Below are 18,835 nucleotides of genomic sequence, written 5' to 3' on the forward strand. Positions count from 1 at the left end.
AGTGGCATTTCCATGCAGCTGGGAGTGAAATCCAGCTAATTGTGGCTCAGAATTCACAGAAAACCGTCATTTTGTCCTCATCACAGTGACAGTATGATACTGGATCCAGTTTGCGTAATGCTTGGTGTCTCTTACATTTTTGTACACTGACTGTGTGACTCTTAGCTTAAATATTACTTTTTTTAGTCATTCACAGTCTTTCATGATAATATATGGTCCATGTTGCTGCATTTAAACTTTTTTCGACCGTAAACCATTTCTTAAAGTCGCTATAGTTTATGAACTGTGCGCTTGGTGGTGACACACATCGCAGAAAACAAAATCAGTCAGTGGCTCATGGATAAAAAAAAAAAAGACGAATGCATTTTTAACATTTGGAGCTGGTTTTATTTATTTTTTCTGTCTTCTTCCATGAAATAAGCACATTCTGGTCCTTCATTAAATGAACAGTTACATCCTTTGTGGTCTCCTTTGTGTAAAACTGCATAAATGCCAGTATTTCCAGAATACTTTATCTGCTTTTCTGCAGCTTCCAGCAGGTATCAACCTTCTATTTGTAATCAGGATCTACATTTGGACCACTTAGTCTCACTTTCTTAAAACTCTTTATGGCTGACAGATGCATAGATGACTTGCAATATAAACCAAGAGATTGGGTGCTGCTGAGCGCATCCTCTCCTTCTCAAATTGGCCTCTCAGAAGGTTTCTTCCATGTCTTTTGTGCTCAACATCCTCTGCTACTTAGCTTGCACACTTGAACATAAAATATGAAATGCCAAGACATTTTATTTACTTCAAATTTGATCAAATAGTGACTCTTATGCTTAAAGATAATTTATTTTAGAGTCAAATTTTCCGGTTCTCACACATCAGGAATAAAGTCCATCATGAAGCCAGATATGTGGTCGTGCACACTCTCCGTGACGACACACGGACTGAGAGAAAGACGGACGATTGTGCAGAAAACACACATTTTTGGATTCCTAACTAGAAGTGAACATATTCTTATTTCCGGACATTCTGCAGACGCCTCGAGATGCTTTATCTTCATGTCCACAGATCTGCATCAGCAACAGATTTTTGCAGTTTTTTGCAACACAAAACATGCCAGTTATGTGGGAAAGATTAAATTTGGTGAGATATATGTAAACAAGAATTCATCCAAGTACTGAAACAGAAAAACTACAACCAAAGTGAGGTTATATTATCTGCACCATTGGCTTTTCTCATAAACTGATTCATTATTGCAGAATCTGCAGGAGAAAAAAAAAAAAAACGACTGAAGGACTGCTGTGCTCACTCCTGCCATTTTCTGCGCTCGCTGCCAAATATTGCTGCCCACTTTCGGGTTATCTCCAGGTAGATAGTGGGTCTGTTGGGCAAATAGTCCAGATACAGCACTTGGCCCTTTTTAGGGACCGCCGTTTCAATCTGCGTCCCCTCGTGCCATTCGTTAAAGGATGTTATGGAGAGGAAATCCGGCCTGGCTTCTAAGGCGGCGCTCAGCGACGTCTCGTAGTATTTGCCGTTAATGCGGTTTCGAGTGTTCTGAAAGTTCCACGGTCGAATGCTTGTGTCAATGTAGCCCGGTCCCACACTTGGGATGAAAATCAGGTTGTTATCTTCGCAGAATGACTTAATGGAGCCCCAGTTCCTCTGAGTGGAGCCGTAAGAAAATCCGTTGGTGGCAAAGTAGGTGTAGAGGCCGTCGAAGCCGGCAGTGAGGATGTCCCTCTTGTGTTTCTCCTCCACGAGCAGGGCTATGAAGATGGCATCGTACGGGGTGTCCCTGATGCTGCGGCTCTCGGTGTGTTTCAGCAGTTTAGCCCACTGCTCGGAGTTCAGCAGATACGAGTCGTACACATAAAAAAGTGGAAGAAGTTTACCGTTGTTTGTTTGATACTTGAAAAATGCCGGATGCTCTCCATACCTGAGAACAAAAGATTGAAGAGGAGAGCCTTGAAACTGGGACAATCCAATGCATTTGTAGGAAAATGACAGCAATGCCTACTTGTCAATGATGTATTTGATGTTTGTGTACATGTTGACCTCATCTCTCCCTTTGTACGGCTCTATGTGAAAAGCGACCTGTCAGTGCATAAACGGAATGTAAGACATTGTTCTCTCCTCGCTTTTTTAAACTCATTACAAACAAAAACAAGCTTCCTGGAAACCTGCTGCTGATCCTCAAACGGACCTTAATGTGATATTTATGAGCCACCTCCAACAACAATGGCACAATGTCATCCAACGCCTCCCCGTTGTCATCTTTCAAGTCAGGAGGATACCAGGAAACAGCAATGACACCTAAGAAGAAGAAAACATGGGTGACAAACCCACAAACAACAATTCCAAGAGATACGCCATTTAAGAAACAACATTCAGGTTTCCACGCCTTGATATGAAGGATTTGTTCCATGTAACCCTTGTGCTATCTTAGATGACCCCACCCTTACATTGACGTGTCCTCCCTACCATGACAAAGGTGGATGAAGGTGGAAAGATTGTAATCCATGGACACCAGTGAAGATCACAGATCATTGAAGAAAAAAGGTTCAGAGCACTGTCTAGTGGGTCTAGATGACCCAACTCCTAATTTTAAAGTGCCTAGGATAGCACAAGGGTTAAGAGGCAAGTAATATTTTAACAATATGTGTAACTTAATTCATCAACATATAGCAAAATCAAAGAACAGAAGAGCCAAAAACGACATTTATCAGGGATGGAAGGAGATGAACAGGATGAATTTGGAGAATGTCACCTGAGGCGTGTGTGCAGAACAAGAGGTCAACCTTCTGACCTCATTTTCTTTGAAACCTCAGAGCTTTTCACTCTGCCCTTTCAAATAAAGCATCTTTGGCTCACACTGAAAGCCTTAGATCACTGTGAAGCCATGACATGTGACAACTTTCAGCTTGTAACAAATGACTCGTCTTACATCCACACATGGCCAGGAAAGGATGAGACCCTGCATCTACTGTCCAAATGAAAACAAAACAAAACAATCACTTTGCAGCTTAAAGTAGTGAAATCAGCCATCGTCATTCTGAATGCCAGAGTTTCTCACAGTGCAGCTGCCACTGAGAGTCACATGACTGTCATCGCTCGGGGGCTCCAGCATTTGTGGCTCATTTGGCAGCAAATACTCATTATTTAAAAAGAAAAAAAAAATCAAACAGCAAAGCTGTCCATATGCAAATGTCTGTCAGCTTCAAACAGAATTGTCATCTCCTTCTTAAACGATTGCTACCCAAAACCTGAACTAATTGGTGTCTCTTTTTAAACCCATCTTCAATTTATTTTTATTTCCTTTTCTTGTTTTTTCTAATTTTCTTTAGTTTTAGATTTTACTCCCTTTACATTATTTGCAGTTTTAATATAAACATTTTTTTTTTTTGCTAATTGAAACTATTTGGTACATTTTAGGATTTCAAGTTTCCTTTTAACAGAGATAAAAGAAATGAAAGCAAAGTTGGGTTCTTAAACAAACAAAAATTAAAATATATTTTCTTTCTGCCTATAACTTGTTAATTTATTTGTTTAAAAGGGAAATTTAAGGGTTTATAAAATAATCTTTCAACGTAGCATCAGCAATAAAAGATACCATTTATGCTTTTTGCGCTTGTTTTTTTAAATTAAGGCAATGTCATCTATAACTTCATGTCTGAGTGTGTTTCCAAAGCCGTTGCAATGATTCATCCAAACGCCAACCACAAGTGCTGAGAGCTGCGTTACCCAGCTTCAGGTTGGTCGCCATGGTTACGGGGAAAAATTTCCCGTTCAAAGAAATTTGGTCAATGAGATTTCTTCTTCTGAATTCTTCAGTCTCGTTTGTCATGACAGGCAAAACATAACCAAGAAAATTTTTATAAATTGAAAATAATTTAAGAGGATAGTTTTTGTTTTATTTTTGAAAGGAAACTTGAAATACCAAAATGGCACACGGACCTGAAATTTATATGTAAACAAACTAAAAGAACAAACGGATTTTGGATACTGAGTCTTGAAAGGGTTAGACAATAAATGATTTGATTCATTGCTTGTGCTTACATTTAAATGAACCCTAGACTTACCAATAGCTGCTGTACGCAGCTGCTGCATATGAGCTTGTAAAACAGAGGGGTCCTTGGAACTGTAAGCCCCTAAAGAGGGGTAGAAGTTGGAGCCAATGTCATCAGGTGGGCTGTGTCTTCCTTGTGGAAATCCTTGAGCCACTTTGGAGTCCCAGTGCGGCAGCTGCAGATGGTCCCAGTGGATGTATTTCCCATCAAACTTTGGGTTTCCGAACCATATATAGTAGAAAGCGTGGAGATAGTAATTTGGAGGAGGGAGCTTTCGGAGAATGCTTTCTAGTTCTGGGTCCTTTTCTATCAGAGCCGGGTGAATGATTTTGGTCTGGTCCTGTTTGTCGTTTTTGTCTTCTTGCATCTCCGGATGGTTCTTTCTTTCTTTAAACAGCTCAATGCCTCCTGAGTCGCTGGAAGGAGAATCCTCAGGTGTGAGCGTCTTTAGGATCAATACGACGACGAGTAGCAGCAGCACTAAAGCGATCAACGTGATGAAAGATTTGCGCCTTAACCTCGCCATTCTTCACTCACTGGCAGTGGCTCTCCATAGTTCATTGTTGGCACAGCAGTAAGAGACTGACGTTGCACACGATGACAGTCAAGTGTGGTCTTCAATCTTTTGCTAAAACCTGGAGGAAAGGAAACAAACAATATAAAAGTTAAACCAGAGGTAACTGTAATGCTGCTGCTGGTTCATTATTTACCTATAATCAGCCTTTTCTGTAATTTCTTAGAGAGTTATCTTTGCAAAAAGCTTAAAACAAAGTAGTTTTTTCATTTCTTCATTCCTTATTTCACAATTTAAATATATTTACTATATTCTCAATATGTTTTAAACAAGACAAAAATGTTCTTGAATTGTGAAGAAAGCTAATGTTGTGGTCAGAAAACAATCGATTCAATGGTTTTCAGCTGCACCACCAGCATCCATGTCACCATTCTGGTTCAAACCTTGTATTTAGGTTTTATTTGTAAACTATTTTCTACATTTGACGTTAAAACAACATATCTTCATGCTACACATTTGGTTCATTTGTTGTCCCTTTATTATTTGCATGTAATTTTTAAAAAAGGCTGAGTAACAGCGTGCAAGACAAAAATGAAACTGCAGAAAACAGGATGCCCTTTGAAACACCATGACATCATTTTAGCTTGATGTTGTTCCACAGCTCTACCTGCAGCGAACTTCAGACTTGTCAGCAGCAGTCAGTCCTGACAAGACTGGCATTTCCCTTCAATCCACATATACTCGAACATTTAGGTCGACTATATATCAGTATGACTTGGAAAGTTTAACACACCCTGTTTAAAGGTTCAGAGCACTCCTCGCACATTAATTTAGCTTCATGTGATGCACCGGATGTCAAAACAACCTGCACTTCTGGTTTGGTAAAAGAGCTAGGAAATATCGTAGATCTGTAGACACCTTGGACTCTCACGTCCCGGTGCACGCGCTCCACCCATTCACTATAGGAATCTGATGTCACGCGCAACGTCCTCTCCAATGACAAACCGCTGCAGTGCGGCTTTATCTGAATCAGACAGACCAACGTTGCCCCCGTGCGTTTGGAGGGTGTATTACATGAGAAAATTATTTTTTTTAATGTGTAAATTACTTGCCAATTCATTGTGCTCATATTAATCAAGCAATACCATGGTTATAATTTTTTATGACTTTGGTAAGATGTAACATAGTTTATAGCTAATGCAGAATTGCAAGTGAGAAAAGAAACATCTTGAAACTGCATGCGAAAAAGATTAAAACTTGTATATTAAATGGACTTTTCCAAGCTTGATGAGTCAGATTAATGTAATATTTATATTTTGCTTTAAAAAAATGTTTAAAAATCCTAGTCAACCATAATAAGCCAATCATTTTTTGAAAAATAGTTAATTTGAAAATTTACTATTAAATTTACTAAAAAAATAATGGTTACAGATTCAAATTTATGATCACTTAAGCAAATATACTTTTTATGAAATCAGGGGTTGTAAGATTTTAGTACTTGAGAAACTAACCTGATTCCCACCCCTTATAAATTATAAAGTAAAAACAGCATTGACTTGATTTCAAGGTAATGTGTTCTTAACGTTAGTAAATGTGGTTAAAAAAAAAGAAAATAATCCACTGCTGTTTGATTCCATCCATTTTATTGAATGTATAGACTTTGAAACAAACTTGTATAAATTGCAAAACGGCTTTTGGTAACACTTTTGTTTTCTTACCATCAAAGAAATAAATTAAGAAAAACTGAAGATAAACAATATGAATGAAGAAAATAAAAATACAACTAAAGCAAAAAAGAAAAGAGGCAACTTTTGTTTTTAATCCATTACATTTCAACTTATGTGTAGAAGACTGAAGCTGAACCACAAACCAGAGTCAGAGCTGGTGTGTGCGCAACTGTTACTTCATAACAGTAAATTACACATTTAATACTGGCAATGTCGTGACCTATCTGGAAATATACAACATGGGACGCACGTTAGCCTGCGCTGTAGTGACATATTCGTACACCAGGTGGCGTTACAATCACAAAGCAATGCTGGAACTGCCACAGACTTCCACCCACTCCCACATCAGCCACTTCTCACAGCCTGCACCACCACAGATTGGATTATACGAGCAGAAAGCAGGCTTTTAACGACAACAATCCCAAAAGCAAACGTCAGCTCACAAAATCGCAGTGAAACATTTCTGAATATTCAAAGTTCTGAAAGGTGTGTTATTCAAATGAAAGAGAAACTCATTTAGTCACAGCAGAACAAGAGGATTATTTGGCTCTGGAGGAGAAATTCTCTCGATTTATTAAACAGATCTGGTAAAAGGTTAATTCCAGCTTTGTCTGGACAGCAGCCGCGTTTCTTTTTTTGTGTGGGAGTTGAGGCACCGGGGGGGATAGCGGGCAGGAATCGATGCCCGGAGGACGCCGTGTCCGGCCGTTTCATGCCCACGACCAGCAGATTTCACCTTTTACATTCTCTGCAAATAATCCCACGGTCCACTTCATCAGTTTTTAAATATATATCTTTAACTATACTATCCCATGCTCATTGAATACAAGATACTAAAAAGGTTGTTACTGTCTGTGGTACTTGGAGCTACACTGACATTCTGGTCCTTTTTTTTTAAAGTCTTTTTCTGACAGGTCAAGGCAGAACTGAATAATCTTTATTTAATTTCTGTGACAAACGGAGAAAGATTTCCTGGAAGGCATTTCCTGACACAACACAGAACCTCAGAAACTCCCAAACAGTATTAGAAGTAAAACCACCCAGAAGATTATTCATTAATAATATCAAAAATTCCAACAAACAAGCAAAAAGAAAAAAGAAAGATTGGTCACAGCAAATTTATGTACACGTACACATTAAGAAAAAAGCTGTCAGTGGAGTTGAACGTGGTGAGTGGGGCGGCACGAGAAAGATTTGGGAAATGAGATAAGCCCCATATCTTCACTCTACAGCGGGTGTTTACAGGGTTCGCCCTTGAAGGCAGACCGGGGAGTAGAGGAGATGACGGGGGAGGGACACCGCTGTGCGTTCACCTCTTCTTTGGGGCTTGGGCGGTGCGGGGCGGGGTGACGGGCCGACCAGAATTGACCCCGCCGTACTGGTACTTGGCCTTCTTCTCTGAGGGCTTCAAAATCTTAAAAACACAAGGAGACAACAAGTGAGGAACTGCAGTGCGGCGCGTTCCCGCCTACCAGCGGTCCTGGACTGTACCTGGAAGGAGCACATGAGGGATTCGTCTACGCTCATCATGCCGCCTGCATTGTCAAACTCCCCGCAGTAGTTTGGAGCAGAAAAGAGCGTAACCAGTTGGCGTTTGGCAAAGAACTCATATCCGTCCTCCACAACCTGTTGGAAGGAACGAGACGCGGCTTTCAGACCTTCAGCTATCGATTCCTGAAACAGAACCCCCTACATCTGAATCACATGCCCAACACAAAGATCATATATTCGTGGCCAATTGAAAGTCCCACTCTGATCCTTCTTTAAATAGGATTTTGCGGTTTCTAACCAAAATCAGCAAACCCGCGTCGCCTGTTAAGACAGTTTCTGTGGGTGGGTCCGCCCTCACTTCCCATCACCCATCTGTCAACTTCTATTAAACCAGGCTGGAGGCTTTTGATTTGTAGGTTTATACAATTTTAGATCAATCTGTTTTTTTTAAAGACTGCAGAAAACTAACCTGACCTGTTTCTGCTTCAAAATGAAAAATATAAAAGAACAAAAACAAAAAATCTCTATAAATACCTTCATGTTGTGGCCTCCAATAATATTTTTAAATGAGATTTGGTTTTTGATGGTATTTAAATCCGTCAGAATGGAGCTTGTGACCTGCCCAGTGTATTTTTTACATTACAAATACAATGTTTCTCAAACGCATTTTTTCATTTACTCCCGATTCTCAACTATTTGAATAAAGAAATACTTAGAAATGCAATTTTGAGCTTAATTTTCTCGATGCGTGTCCTTTATCATCAGAGAAATGCCACAAGAACATGTTAAAAACACTAAAAACTATTTTCATCTGAGTGGGTCTATAACAACTGTAGTCCTTATTAGGTTGTGATGAAAGGAGAAGCAGGAAGTAAAAGGGTCTCTGTGATGCTTTGAAATCACAAAGATAATTTGGGGAGTCGTTCTACTCTCAGTTACCTGGTGTGCTCTGCAGATGAGGTCCAGGTCATGGCGGTTCAGGAACTTGCTAACCACGTCTGCCCCAAAGGTGAAGGACACCCCGCGGTCATTCTCTCCCCAGCCTTGCACATCCTTATCTGGATCTGACCATAACAAGTCACAGAGCAGGCCTGATAGAAACACAGTAAAGGACCGATCAGGATCATTAAAAACAAGTTAAAAATATACAGACGAGCAAATGCAGTAATTCCTCGTGAGCGTTTTTTTTCTTCTTCCAAACATAAATCCTGGGACAGATCCAGAGGAAGTGGATTTGTTCCGGATTAAGAACAAGCATGTCATCTACATACACGCCGGCTCCAACAGTACCTGTGTCAGGTACATCTGTGGGCCTCATGATCCTGCGGATTTGCTCCATGGACTGTAAATCAGGTGAAAGCCCTGAAACAACACAGATTATGTCTGACAGCTGAAACAGAAATGCTGCTTTAAACACCAGCATGCAGCAGCGTCAGACGGAGCGTCGGCTCCTCACCTCCATGGCAGCAGAAGATCTTCTCGTCGATGATAGCAGCAATGGGGAGGCAGTTAAAGCAGTCGGTGAAGGTCTTCCACAGTTTGATGTTGAACCTGCGCTTGCCTGGAAATCCGGAAAACATTTGGTTTCAGTCTCAGACGGAAACTCTGGGACTGTTTGCTCTGATACGTGACTTCATGTCTACTCACACTCGTCATAAAAGCCATAAATGCGGTTGATGGAAGCGCACTCGTGGTTGCCCCTAAGCAGGAAAAAGTTTTCTGGGTATTTGATTTTGTAGGCCAGCAGAAGGCAGATGGTTTCCAGGGACTGCTTCCCTCTATCCACATAGTCCCCCAGGAAAAGATAGTTTGCCTCTGGTGGGAAGCCGCCGTACTCGAACAGCCTCAGCAGGTCTGTGTACTGCCCATGAATATCACCTGAAGAGGAAGGAGAATTCAGCAATCGATGAGCTAACTCACAGGAATTTAAGGTTAGAGACGAGTGTTTGAAGACCACTTTGACCATCTATTGCAAAAGCGTTCCTAGTCTCTTAATTAGCATTATGCCGTCTAACAAAAATCTAACAAAATCAGAAAACCTGTGTCATTTTCTAGGTCATAGTTTCTGCAGAGCGGCAGTAGTTCATTGGAAAATCGCCTCTGAGTTCAGAGCAACTCCGCCCCCCTTTCTTTTCCTTTCGGTCTCCCCGTTTCTGATAGCTTGGAGTATGGATCTTGTGGCCCACCTACTATATTTCTGTCACAAATACCTTTTTGTTCAAACTGCATTGTTTTCAGCTGCTTCTGATTCACAACAATATAAAAAAAGAAAAACGTCATTTTCTTCATACATGCCAGCCACAAGCTCCCTCCTCTGCTTCATTCTGATGCACCCCCTTGCAGATAAACATGCTTTTGGTGTGGCATCTGGCTCAAAAATGTCCGACTGGATAGCTCCAATATTGCTCACCATTGTTGCTGCACCGCTAATGTTAGGCTGGAGTTGTGAGGGGCTGTAAGCTAGCAGGAGAGCATGTAAACAAATGGGTGACGGGAAATGGGGGTGGGCTTACTCCACGCCAACAGTCCCACCCATAACTCACAGGCGAATATCTGATGAACTACAGCCGTTCTGCAGAAACTGTCCTGGAAAAGGACACAGATTTTTCGATCTTGCCTCAAAAATATCCTAATCCTGACTAAAAGACCACTCGGAACGATTTTACAACACTGCTCCAGTCTGATGACGACGTGTACAGAGAAATCATTAAAAACCATCCCAACTGTCATTAATGGACAACCACACAGGTGACCGCTTCCAAGCAAATAATGCCCAGCCATATCATCTTCTTTCATCAAGCAGAGGAATCACACACAAAGAGAATCTCCACACGTCATTCGCTCTGCGGCAGCATGACAAGACTGAGCTAAATGCCCATAATCCAGGTTAATAACAAAGATAAAGAACACACACACACACAATGTAATCCACTCACACACAAACCCCGCCAAATCAACGTGAGCAGCTCCCTCAGGATTCGGGGTCGGCCTCGTCTATCTTTGACATCAGTCAGGGACTGAATAGCTGCAGTTGCTCCCACCAGCAGCACAGTGGAGGCTCATCGCCACTGCCTTTTATATCCACTTGCACCACTTTAAGAGATGCTCTAATTTGTGCTACAGCCACAGATGATGAGAGAACAGGGCAGTAATGAGCGGCTTTGTCCTGACCAAAAAGTATACGCGCCGTGCTATTTTAAAGGCAGCACGAGAAGGCATGAAATACAAGTTACACCAAAGAAATGAGCCGTTTAGCCGAGCAGCTGCAGAAATAAACCTGCTGCAAACGTAAATCATAAACCTGATTAGTATCATTCTTTTTCTATTTAAAGGTTAAGATCAACATTCTGTGCCACAAAACCCTGAAGCTGCAGCACAGATGAAGGTTTGTGAGCGTAGCTGAAGTCAGAATGACATTTTTCTATTCTACTACGCAAACATTTTTCAAACACAACAACCAAAAACCGCACCATGTGCAGCTTTGTCAGGGGTCAAATATATTTTCATTTTTAGAAATGATCGGTGGCTCTTTTTTCCTTCCTGTTGTTTTCATGTCAACTCAATGGCCTCTTTCTGGAGTCCACAGTAAAACAACAAATTATTTAAACATCAAGCAAGCATCCCGAAACGTTCAAAAAATGGCTTTTCACCTCACCCGGCTCTAAGAGATGACCATGACACCTTTTTTGCGGTTTGGCATTAACTTCTGTGCACAACTATACTCCACAGCTGTTATTACCATTAATCATTTTAACTAGTTTATTGATTTGAGGTAGCTCATAAAGTCAGAAAAACAGTCATTAACAGAGAATAAAGCCGACCTTTGGACACAATAGAATTTAATAGGGATCAGTCAGTGGGGGCCGCATTTGACTTTGATAGCAGATTTATTAAGAAATTCTTCCAAAGGCGGGTTGTGTTGAGAATTTATACACAAACGGATCAAAAAGTGTTACCTTTGCAATCGGACTGTTCTGATTTAATAAAAGATTGTGTGTTTTTTAATCGTATGATATTGCAGGATATTGCACAAATGAAGACCAGAGACGCATGTCACTGTAAAGACAACATTCCAATATTGTTAATACAATTGCATCCACTTAAACCGTTGAAAACATGAGGTGATAATCAGCTGCAGTACACCTGAGGTATTTAGGTTAACACGTTAGAGCGTTAGCTCCAAACTGAACCCTTGTGGGGTTGGTCAATAATTAAAGGCGTGCACCGCTTTGGCTTTAAATTTAGTCCTCAGAAAGCCTGGCTTCAGTGAGGTAAAGTCACCTGATCAGACAGGTCAGAAGTTCAGCAACAAAAGGAGGCCGGGAACAATTATTTTCTCAGAGTCGAATAACGGCATCTCACAGGGTGGTGTGTGTTTGTGCCGGAGGCACGTGTGCCACACGGTCAATAGACTTTGCAGCCTAGAAAACAGAATCTTAATTACGCCTTTAAAACCAAGCAGTGGAGTTTACCATTTGAACTATGAAAAAGGTTTTGATTTCGAATGCGATACAAAAAACCCAAACTTTTGTTTTACTTTTCAAACAACCACAAACCTCAGAGATGTGTTCACGAAACTCATTCTCCTCATAAGGCCTTAGTCACAACTGCCCTTATGGGTGGATACGGGTTGGCTGAGGGTGAAACATGGGCAAACCTGTATGGCGCAAACAGGCGGGCTACAGGAAACATCACAGTCATGTGAGGGCCCGGTACGACAGCACCATCCGTGTGTCATAAGAGCGCACAACTTACATCAATACTTGCCACACACACGATTATGGTACGTTCCGTTTTTATGACGTCCCTTGAGTTGGCCGCCCAGCCTCAGGGGAACTGAAAGATACTCCTGTGTTCCTCTAAGAGCGCGGCCACTCCGCTCTATGACCCTCTCCAGGCCTGGACAACCAAAAAGTCTGCAGCAGCCCCTTCCCGTACGGGAGCATGTGACTAAGGCTTAAACTGAACACGGCTGTGTCAGTCACTGCATGAAGTGCGATAATTAAAATGACTCGAAGCACAGATGAATGCTGCTGTCATGCAGGCTGCCTCAAAGTCACATTTAAAGGAGGCACAGATTCAGGAACTCGTGCTAATTAAAGCAAAGTGAGACATGCATCACTCCTTCGACAGCCTGTTCTCTGGAAAAAATAAAAATAAAACAGCAGGATTTGGTCAAAATACTATTTTTCATTACAGAATTGTGCATCAACTAGCTGATGCTGAAGTGTGCAGAAAAAAATGCAGACACCATCAGTTTTTAGGCTGTGTGTAGAAAGAAAACACACGTGCATGCAGTCTTCAAAGTTTGTTTTAAGGCAGAAATCTGTACATACATGAACACCTGCACTGCAGAGTACCACATACATAATAAAGAAATGCAGGAAAGTTTATGCCACTCAGTAAACAAGAAACTCTTGAGCTGCATCAAAGAAATGGACTGCTGCTCCAGGCTGTGCACGCCGGGCTTTATGACAGATTCTGCAGGGAGGGGGGGGGGGGGGGGGGGGTGCTGGTGCATCAAACCATTCACAGACAGAATGGACCTTTTCTGCATGAGCTGCATTAATAAAAGCTTAGATATTTTTGCATTTAGAACTAGCATCAATTAGTGGGCCACTGAGAAAGCAAACTAATTTTTTGAATTATGAAGATTTCTTATGACAAAGTAGCCATCTGCAAAGTTGAGTTATATAAAGCTCAGATGAAAACCAACCGTTCACAGCATGCCAGTGCTTCAATGCACATTTTTTAATAAATAAAAGTGCATCACAAGGCCTGGAAAGATATAAAAATAAGAAAATGGGTCGAATCAAGAGAGTAAGCACAAGTTAACTAACCACAAATCTTCAGGGGGGCCTCCAGCTCCAACAGAATGGGCTGGCTGAGGAAGATCTCCCTGGATTTGATGCAGAGACCTCGAACCTCTGCTTCGGTCATCTGGACGATCTTCCCTGGTCGGCATCCTCGCACTAAAGACAGCAGAGAAAAAAAGGAAATGTTAATATAAGCCAATCAAAAACATAAGAAACCCCCATCAGGATGAGGCATGTCTCTAACAACTTTCCACAGCTGTGTTAAAGAACTCTTTAAGCTGATGAAGTCTGGAAGTAATGATCCATAAGCTTCATAACTGCTAAGTCTTGGTCAAACATTCACTCACTGCTGACATTATAAGAGTCGCATTCATCTTAAGCAGTAGAGTTCTGCTTCCTTGTAATGTTAGCTAAAGTCTACTTCTTGGCATTCTGCCGCAGCTCGGACTTATAAAATGATGAAAAGAAAAGCGAGACTCGCAAATTCTGCCTCAAGTCAGCGGCTGAAGGCACAAACACGACAAGTTTAGATTATGAACTGCTTGATGAATGACAGAAAAATGTATTTATAATTTAGTATACTTCAAAGTAGAATTTAACCATTATTTTGTTGTTGTTTTTTTCCATTTAAGAGAAACAATTTCATTTAAAAAAATAGGTCAGTGGGTTAGATTTAAATTTAACAAAAGTTTGATTTCTATTGCACACAAACAGATGTGTGCATTTTAAATTAAAAAAAACACAAAACTGAAAAATCTGCCCATACATTATATAACACATAGCACTTTATTTTTACATTCCTTACAGCTGGACGCCCACTGCTCAGCCTAAAAGGCTTGGTGACCCTTTGAAGGGAAGATATCTTAACGAGAAAAAGACAGTTTCTTTAGCTCTTTTAGTATTTCTGGGAGGGCAGATTAAAAAGGATAAATGTTATATTTCCACTTTTATGTACTCAGTAGTAGTGCTGTAGTGAGTGGTTGACTACTGATGTGACAACATGAATTTCAAATGCGTTCTTCAGCATGAAAGAACCAACGTCCGTCTGTTTTCCATCTGCTGCTCACTTTGACTTCATCTCTTTCATCCAAAAATGACATGGGGTGCATGAAGCTTGAAATGAAAAAAGTCGGGCTTTTTAGCAGGCCTCATCAGAGGAGACCGAGCGAGGACTGCATGTTTTCACGGACGAGCCTCAACGCACAGCCATTTTCTGTTTACACTGACAATCTGCAAAGTTTGCACTTTCTTAGGTTACGTTTGTGACACACTGAGGGGCCAAAGATGGAAATAAAGCAATAAAATGTGTATTTTAAAAATGAACCCAAATCACTTTTGCTTGTGTGAACTTAACACTGTGCCTATCTGTTTATAATAACATTCTGTCCTACATGCTTAATTGGAAAATGGATCACTAACTTTCAGAGCTGATTTAAAGAAAAAAAAAACATATCCTGCAGCACAATAACAATCAAACATTTACATGAATAAATATTTGAATTTATCAGAAAATATTAAGCAAATAAAGTAAAAACTTGCCTTCAGAAATTGAACTAAACTACAGCTGCCATTGTAGATGCAATACAGTAAACCCTTGTTTATCGCGGGGGTTACGTTCCAAAAAGAGCCCGTGATAGGCAAAATCCGTGAAGTAGAAACCTCTATTTTTTTTTTTTACAATTATTATACAATTAAATACTCTATTATACATTGAAAAGAAAGAGCAAACCATTTTACAGGCTCAAGCATTTGTTTCACTAATCAAAGTACTTTAAAACGTTTTTTTTCAACAAATAAACTGTACTGTCAAATAATAATTTTAATCATTGATGTGAACAGAAGGCTTCAAATTGCGGAGATTAGCCCCGCCCACCGCGACCCGAGTAATTGGATTAAACGGGAGGAAATTTTAAATGATTAAAAAATATACAAAGTACATAGGGACAAATAGTGACTCAGGTGTATTTCACTGCTCTACAGACTGAGCCACTGCATTCTGACTCCGCTCTGCAGTGTTTACTTCTTCTGAAGCCCGCGGTGCAGGTGTGTTTGTTCGGGAGAAGAACATAGTGATTGGCAGTTGTTGTTGCTCTTTTTTCTTCTTTGAAAAAACATCCTTATACACCGACATGCCACCATCAAGAGAATTTGCACGTACACAATATAAATTTGACAAGCTGTTTTACGTACGTGTACATTTAATTATTAAACTGCAACCTTATTGACGCACAGGTAGAGAAGAAGCAGAGTGACTTTTTAGCCAATCAGAAGGCAGAACACAATTCACGATGCAAATACGTGAAGTAGCGAAACCGTGAAAAGTAAACCGTGTTATAGCAAGGGATCACTGTACATTAAAATCAGAACTTTAATCTAACTGTGGTACATCTAATAATAAAAGCAGGGTTTCTTTGAGCAGAAAGCTACTGTGTGGTGCTACAATGTAAAAACAATGCAATACTGTTAGACAAATTGGACAAAATAACGCAGAATAAATGCTTTGAGTAAATATAAATAACATCCAAGTTAAGCTAAAAAGGATTAAGTAAAACATTTTTAAGTACAAGCATGTTAAGGGTTAAGGGTTAAGTGCCTTTGCAGCAGCAATTCAATTTAATAAAAAATAAATGAAACAATTACAAATGAAGACCTTGATCATATTTAAACAGTATGTTTGTTTGTAATTAAGGTGGAAGTCGTTTTTAGCATTTTGCTGTAATGGAAAAAAACAAAAACAAAATATTGGCTGACATGTCACTTTATCCTTTTCTTTCTTGCGCTTCTGACTAAAAAAATAACATTTTTATCAAGCAAATAAATACTAACAAAACATGAACTTCTTGTCATTTTATGACAGCTTCAGGAACAGCACCTAAAGCAAAAACAAGCAGTAAAAAAACTCACAATGTTTGACCAGTTTTGTTATGTAGAATCATTTAAAAGTAAGATCTGGCTTGGGCTTTGGATGATGAAATGTGCTGGGTTTTGAAAGCAACTTCACTTTTTTAATAAAGTTCAATTAAAATGCGTATGCATTGCTCTTTACAATTTATTTCTATTTATTTTGACACATTTATCAACTTTCCTGAGAAGTTCTAATTTGCAGACTTCTGAATGTTTGATCTTCAGCCAAAATGTTTGTAAGGACAGGATAAAAAACATCAAAAATAATACTAGTAGTGTTTTTTAAAGGGCAAAACATTTCATACAATTATTTTTGATTTGTTATACTTTATATATCAAATTATATTTGCGCAGTAACCCAAAATGAAAAGTCTTTAGCATCTTTTCCACAAAGTCATGGATGTGGGAGGAAAGTATGCCAAGGACAGCAAAATTTGCCACAGCGGTCCGATGTGACTCACAACACTTCACAGGGGAACAGATGACTGTCCTTCCTAAGGTTTGAAAATGAGCTTTTTAGACCATTTATATGTGCGACTTCAAAAGCTCTGTCCTTTAAAACAAGCTAAAGCGATGTGTGATTGTGAGAGAACGCAAAGCATGGATGTGAGAGCTTCACCCACTGTGGAGGTCTTTAAAAATAAACTGAAGACTCATCTTTTTCTTCATGTTTTGATTTGATTTTTTATATTGCTTTTTCTTGTATATTTGTCACGTTTTTATAATGAATACTAATTTTATTATCTATTTATTAAATGTAAAGCATATTGAGATGCTCTTTAGCATTTTAAATAAAGTTGAATTTGAATATGGAAAATGTTTAATGGAAAATATCTTTTAATTATTCTTTCCATTATGTTTTTAAATGTTTCATACCTGTAATTATAACTTTGTCTTGAACTAGACTTTTTTCAGGATAAACATATTCAGTATAATTTTTTGACATTTGTTTTACCTTTTCTCTAAATTTTGAGTGAACATTTTTTTTATTTAGGTCACTGATAAATTAAATTCTAGTTGTTTTTCATTTATTTGAGCGTAATTAAATAAACACGTAAGAAGTCCCGTTGATGGCAAACGTTTCGTTAATGCGAGTAAATGTGCAAAGAAAGTGCGTTTTAATACATTCATGTTGAACGCGTAGTTAAAAATGTCGCTGCCCCTCCTTCTGAAAACTGCTTCAATATGGGGCAGAATGCAGAAAACACACGATACTATCTTCCCTACGAACATACATACAATTAAATGAAACATTTCCTACAAAATCCGCACCAAATGCGCAACTCGGAAGGCGTAGGCGTCCACTGCTGGCAGTGTTTATAAACATGGTCAGGCAGCTAGCAGTGGCGTTAGCCCGAGCTAACGTTCACCATTACCAACAGATGGCACGAGCCCAAGTAGCTAACATTTAGCGGCTTTTTCCCGGGACAACCGTCCTCGACGCCAAGTCAGTACTACATCCAGCACAAAGCTCACAAACTTCTCACTCGGTTTTTACATCAACTTATTCGCGAAACTTGTTACCTTCAAGGAGCCGAGAGATGAGGCTATCAACGTTCAATTCTCCCTCCGCCATCTTCACACTGGTACTGTAGCGGACAGCCGGGTCAATGTCGTCAACGGCCACTAGGTGCCGCTGTTTCGACGAGTTAGCGAAATGACCCCAAAAATAAGATGAATACACCGAGTTTAAAATGTATTTTATCCAGTGAAGTACAGTAAACCCTTGTTTATCGCGGGGGTTACGTTCCAAAAAGAACCCGTGATAGGCAAAATCCGTGAAGTAGAAACCTCTATTTTTTTAACAATTATTATACAATTAAATACTCTGTTATACATTGAAAAGAAAGAACAAACCATTTTACAGGCTCAAACATTTGTTTCACAAATCAAAGTACTTTAAAAACGTTTTTTTTTCAACAAATAACTTCTGTACTGTACTGTCAAATAATAATTTTAATCATCAATGTGAACAGAAGGCTTCAAATCGCGGAGATTAGCCCCGCCCACCGCGACCCGAAGAATTGGATTAAACGGGAGAAAGTTTAAAATGATCATGAAAAAAATACAAAGTACAAACGGACAAATAGTGGCTCAGGTGTATTTCAATGCTCTTCAGTCTGAGAAGCTGCAGTGTTTTCTCCTTCTCAAGCCCGCGGTGCAGCTGTGTGTGTTTGTTCAGGAGAAGAACATAGTGATTGACAGTTGGTGTCGCTCTTTTTCTATGGGTTTTAGAGAAACTTGAAATTGCAAGATGATTTGCATGTACGTAATTTGGAAAGCTGATTTACGTACGTGTACATATTAAACTGCAACATTATT

The 18,835-nt window shown here is 39.7% G+C and overlaps 2 protein-coding genes across 4 annotated transcripts; both read right to left on the reverse strand.

Moving 5' to 3' along the window:
* Window positions 1–364: 364 nt before the first annotated feature.
* On the reverse strand, window positions 365–5,610 carry manea (mannosidase, endo-alpha). 3 transcript variants are annotated; one of them, XM_020713581.3, is made up of 5 exons: window positions 5,494–5,610; window positions 4,074–4,696; window positions 2,198–2,307; window positions 2,012–2,088; window positions 365–1,930 (listed from the first exon to the last, which is right to left on the reverse strand). In XM_020713581.3, exons 2-5 carry the CDS (start codon window positions 4,585–4,587, stop codon window positions 1,297–1,299), a joined length of 1,335 nt encoding a protein of 444 aa, XP_020569240.1. In that variant the 5' UTR covers window positions 4,588–4,696; window positions 5,494–5,610; the 3' UTR covers window positions 365–1,296. The 3 variants fall into 3 exon arrangements, with proteins under 3 accessions (XP_020569240.1, XP_004082533.1, XP_011488554.1); XM_004082485.5 differs by having other exon boundaries at window positions 5,369–5,570; XM_011490252.4 differs by lacking the exon at window positions 5,494–5,610 and adding an exon at window positions 5,243–5,454.
* A 591-nt stretch (window positions 5,611–6,201) lies between these two features.
* ppp1cb (protein phosphatase 1, catalytic subunit, beta isozyme) lies at window positions 6,202–18,227 on the reverse strand. Its single transcript, XM_004082201.4, has 8 exons — window positions 18,038–18,227; window positions 13,634–13,765; window positions 9,441–9,671; window positions 9,250–9,354; window positions 9,084–9,155; window positions 8,733–8,884; window positions 7,794–7,928; window positions 6,202–7,716 (listed from the first exon to the last, which is right to left on the reverse strand). The coding sequence occupies exons 1-8, from the start codon at window positions 18,087–18,089 to the stop codon at window positions 7,612–7,614; spliced, it is 984 nt and encodes a 327-aa protein (XP_004082249.1). The 5' UTR covers window positions 18,090–18,227; the 3' UTR covers window positions 6,202–7,611.
* Window positions 18,228–18,835: the final 608 nt, after the last annotated feature.

Source organism: Oryzias latipes, chromosome 22, assembly GCF_053564925.1.
Source record: "Oryzias latipes strain Hd-rR chromosome 22, Olatipes_Hd-rR_3.1".
Taxonomy (NCBI): domain Eukaryota; kingdom Metazoa; phylum Chordata; class Actinopteri; order Beloniformes; family Adrianichthyidae; genus Oryzias; species Oryzias latipes.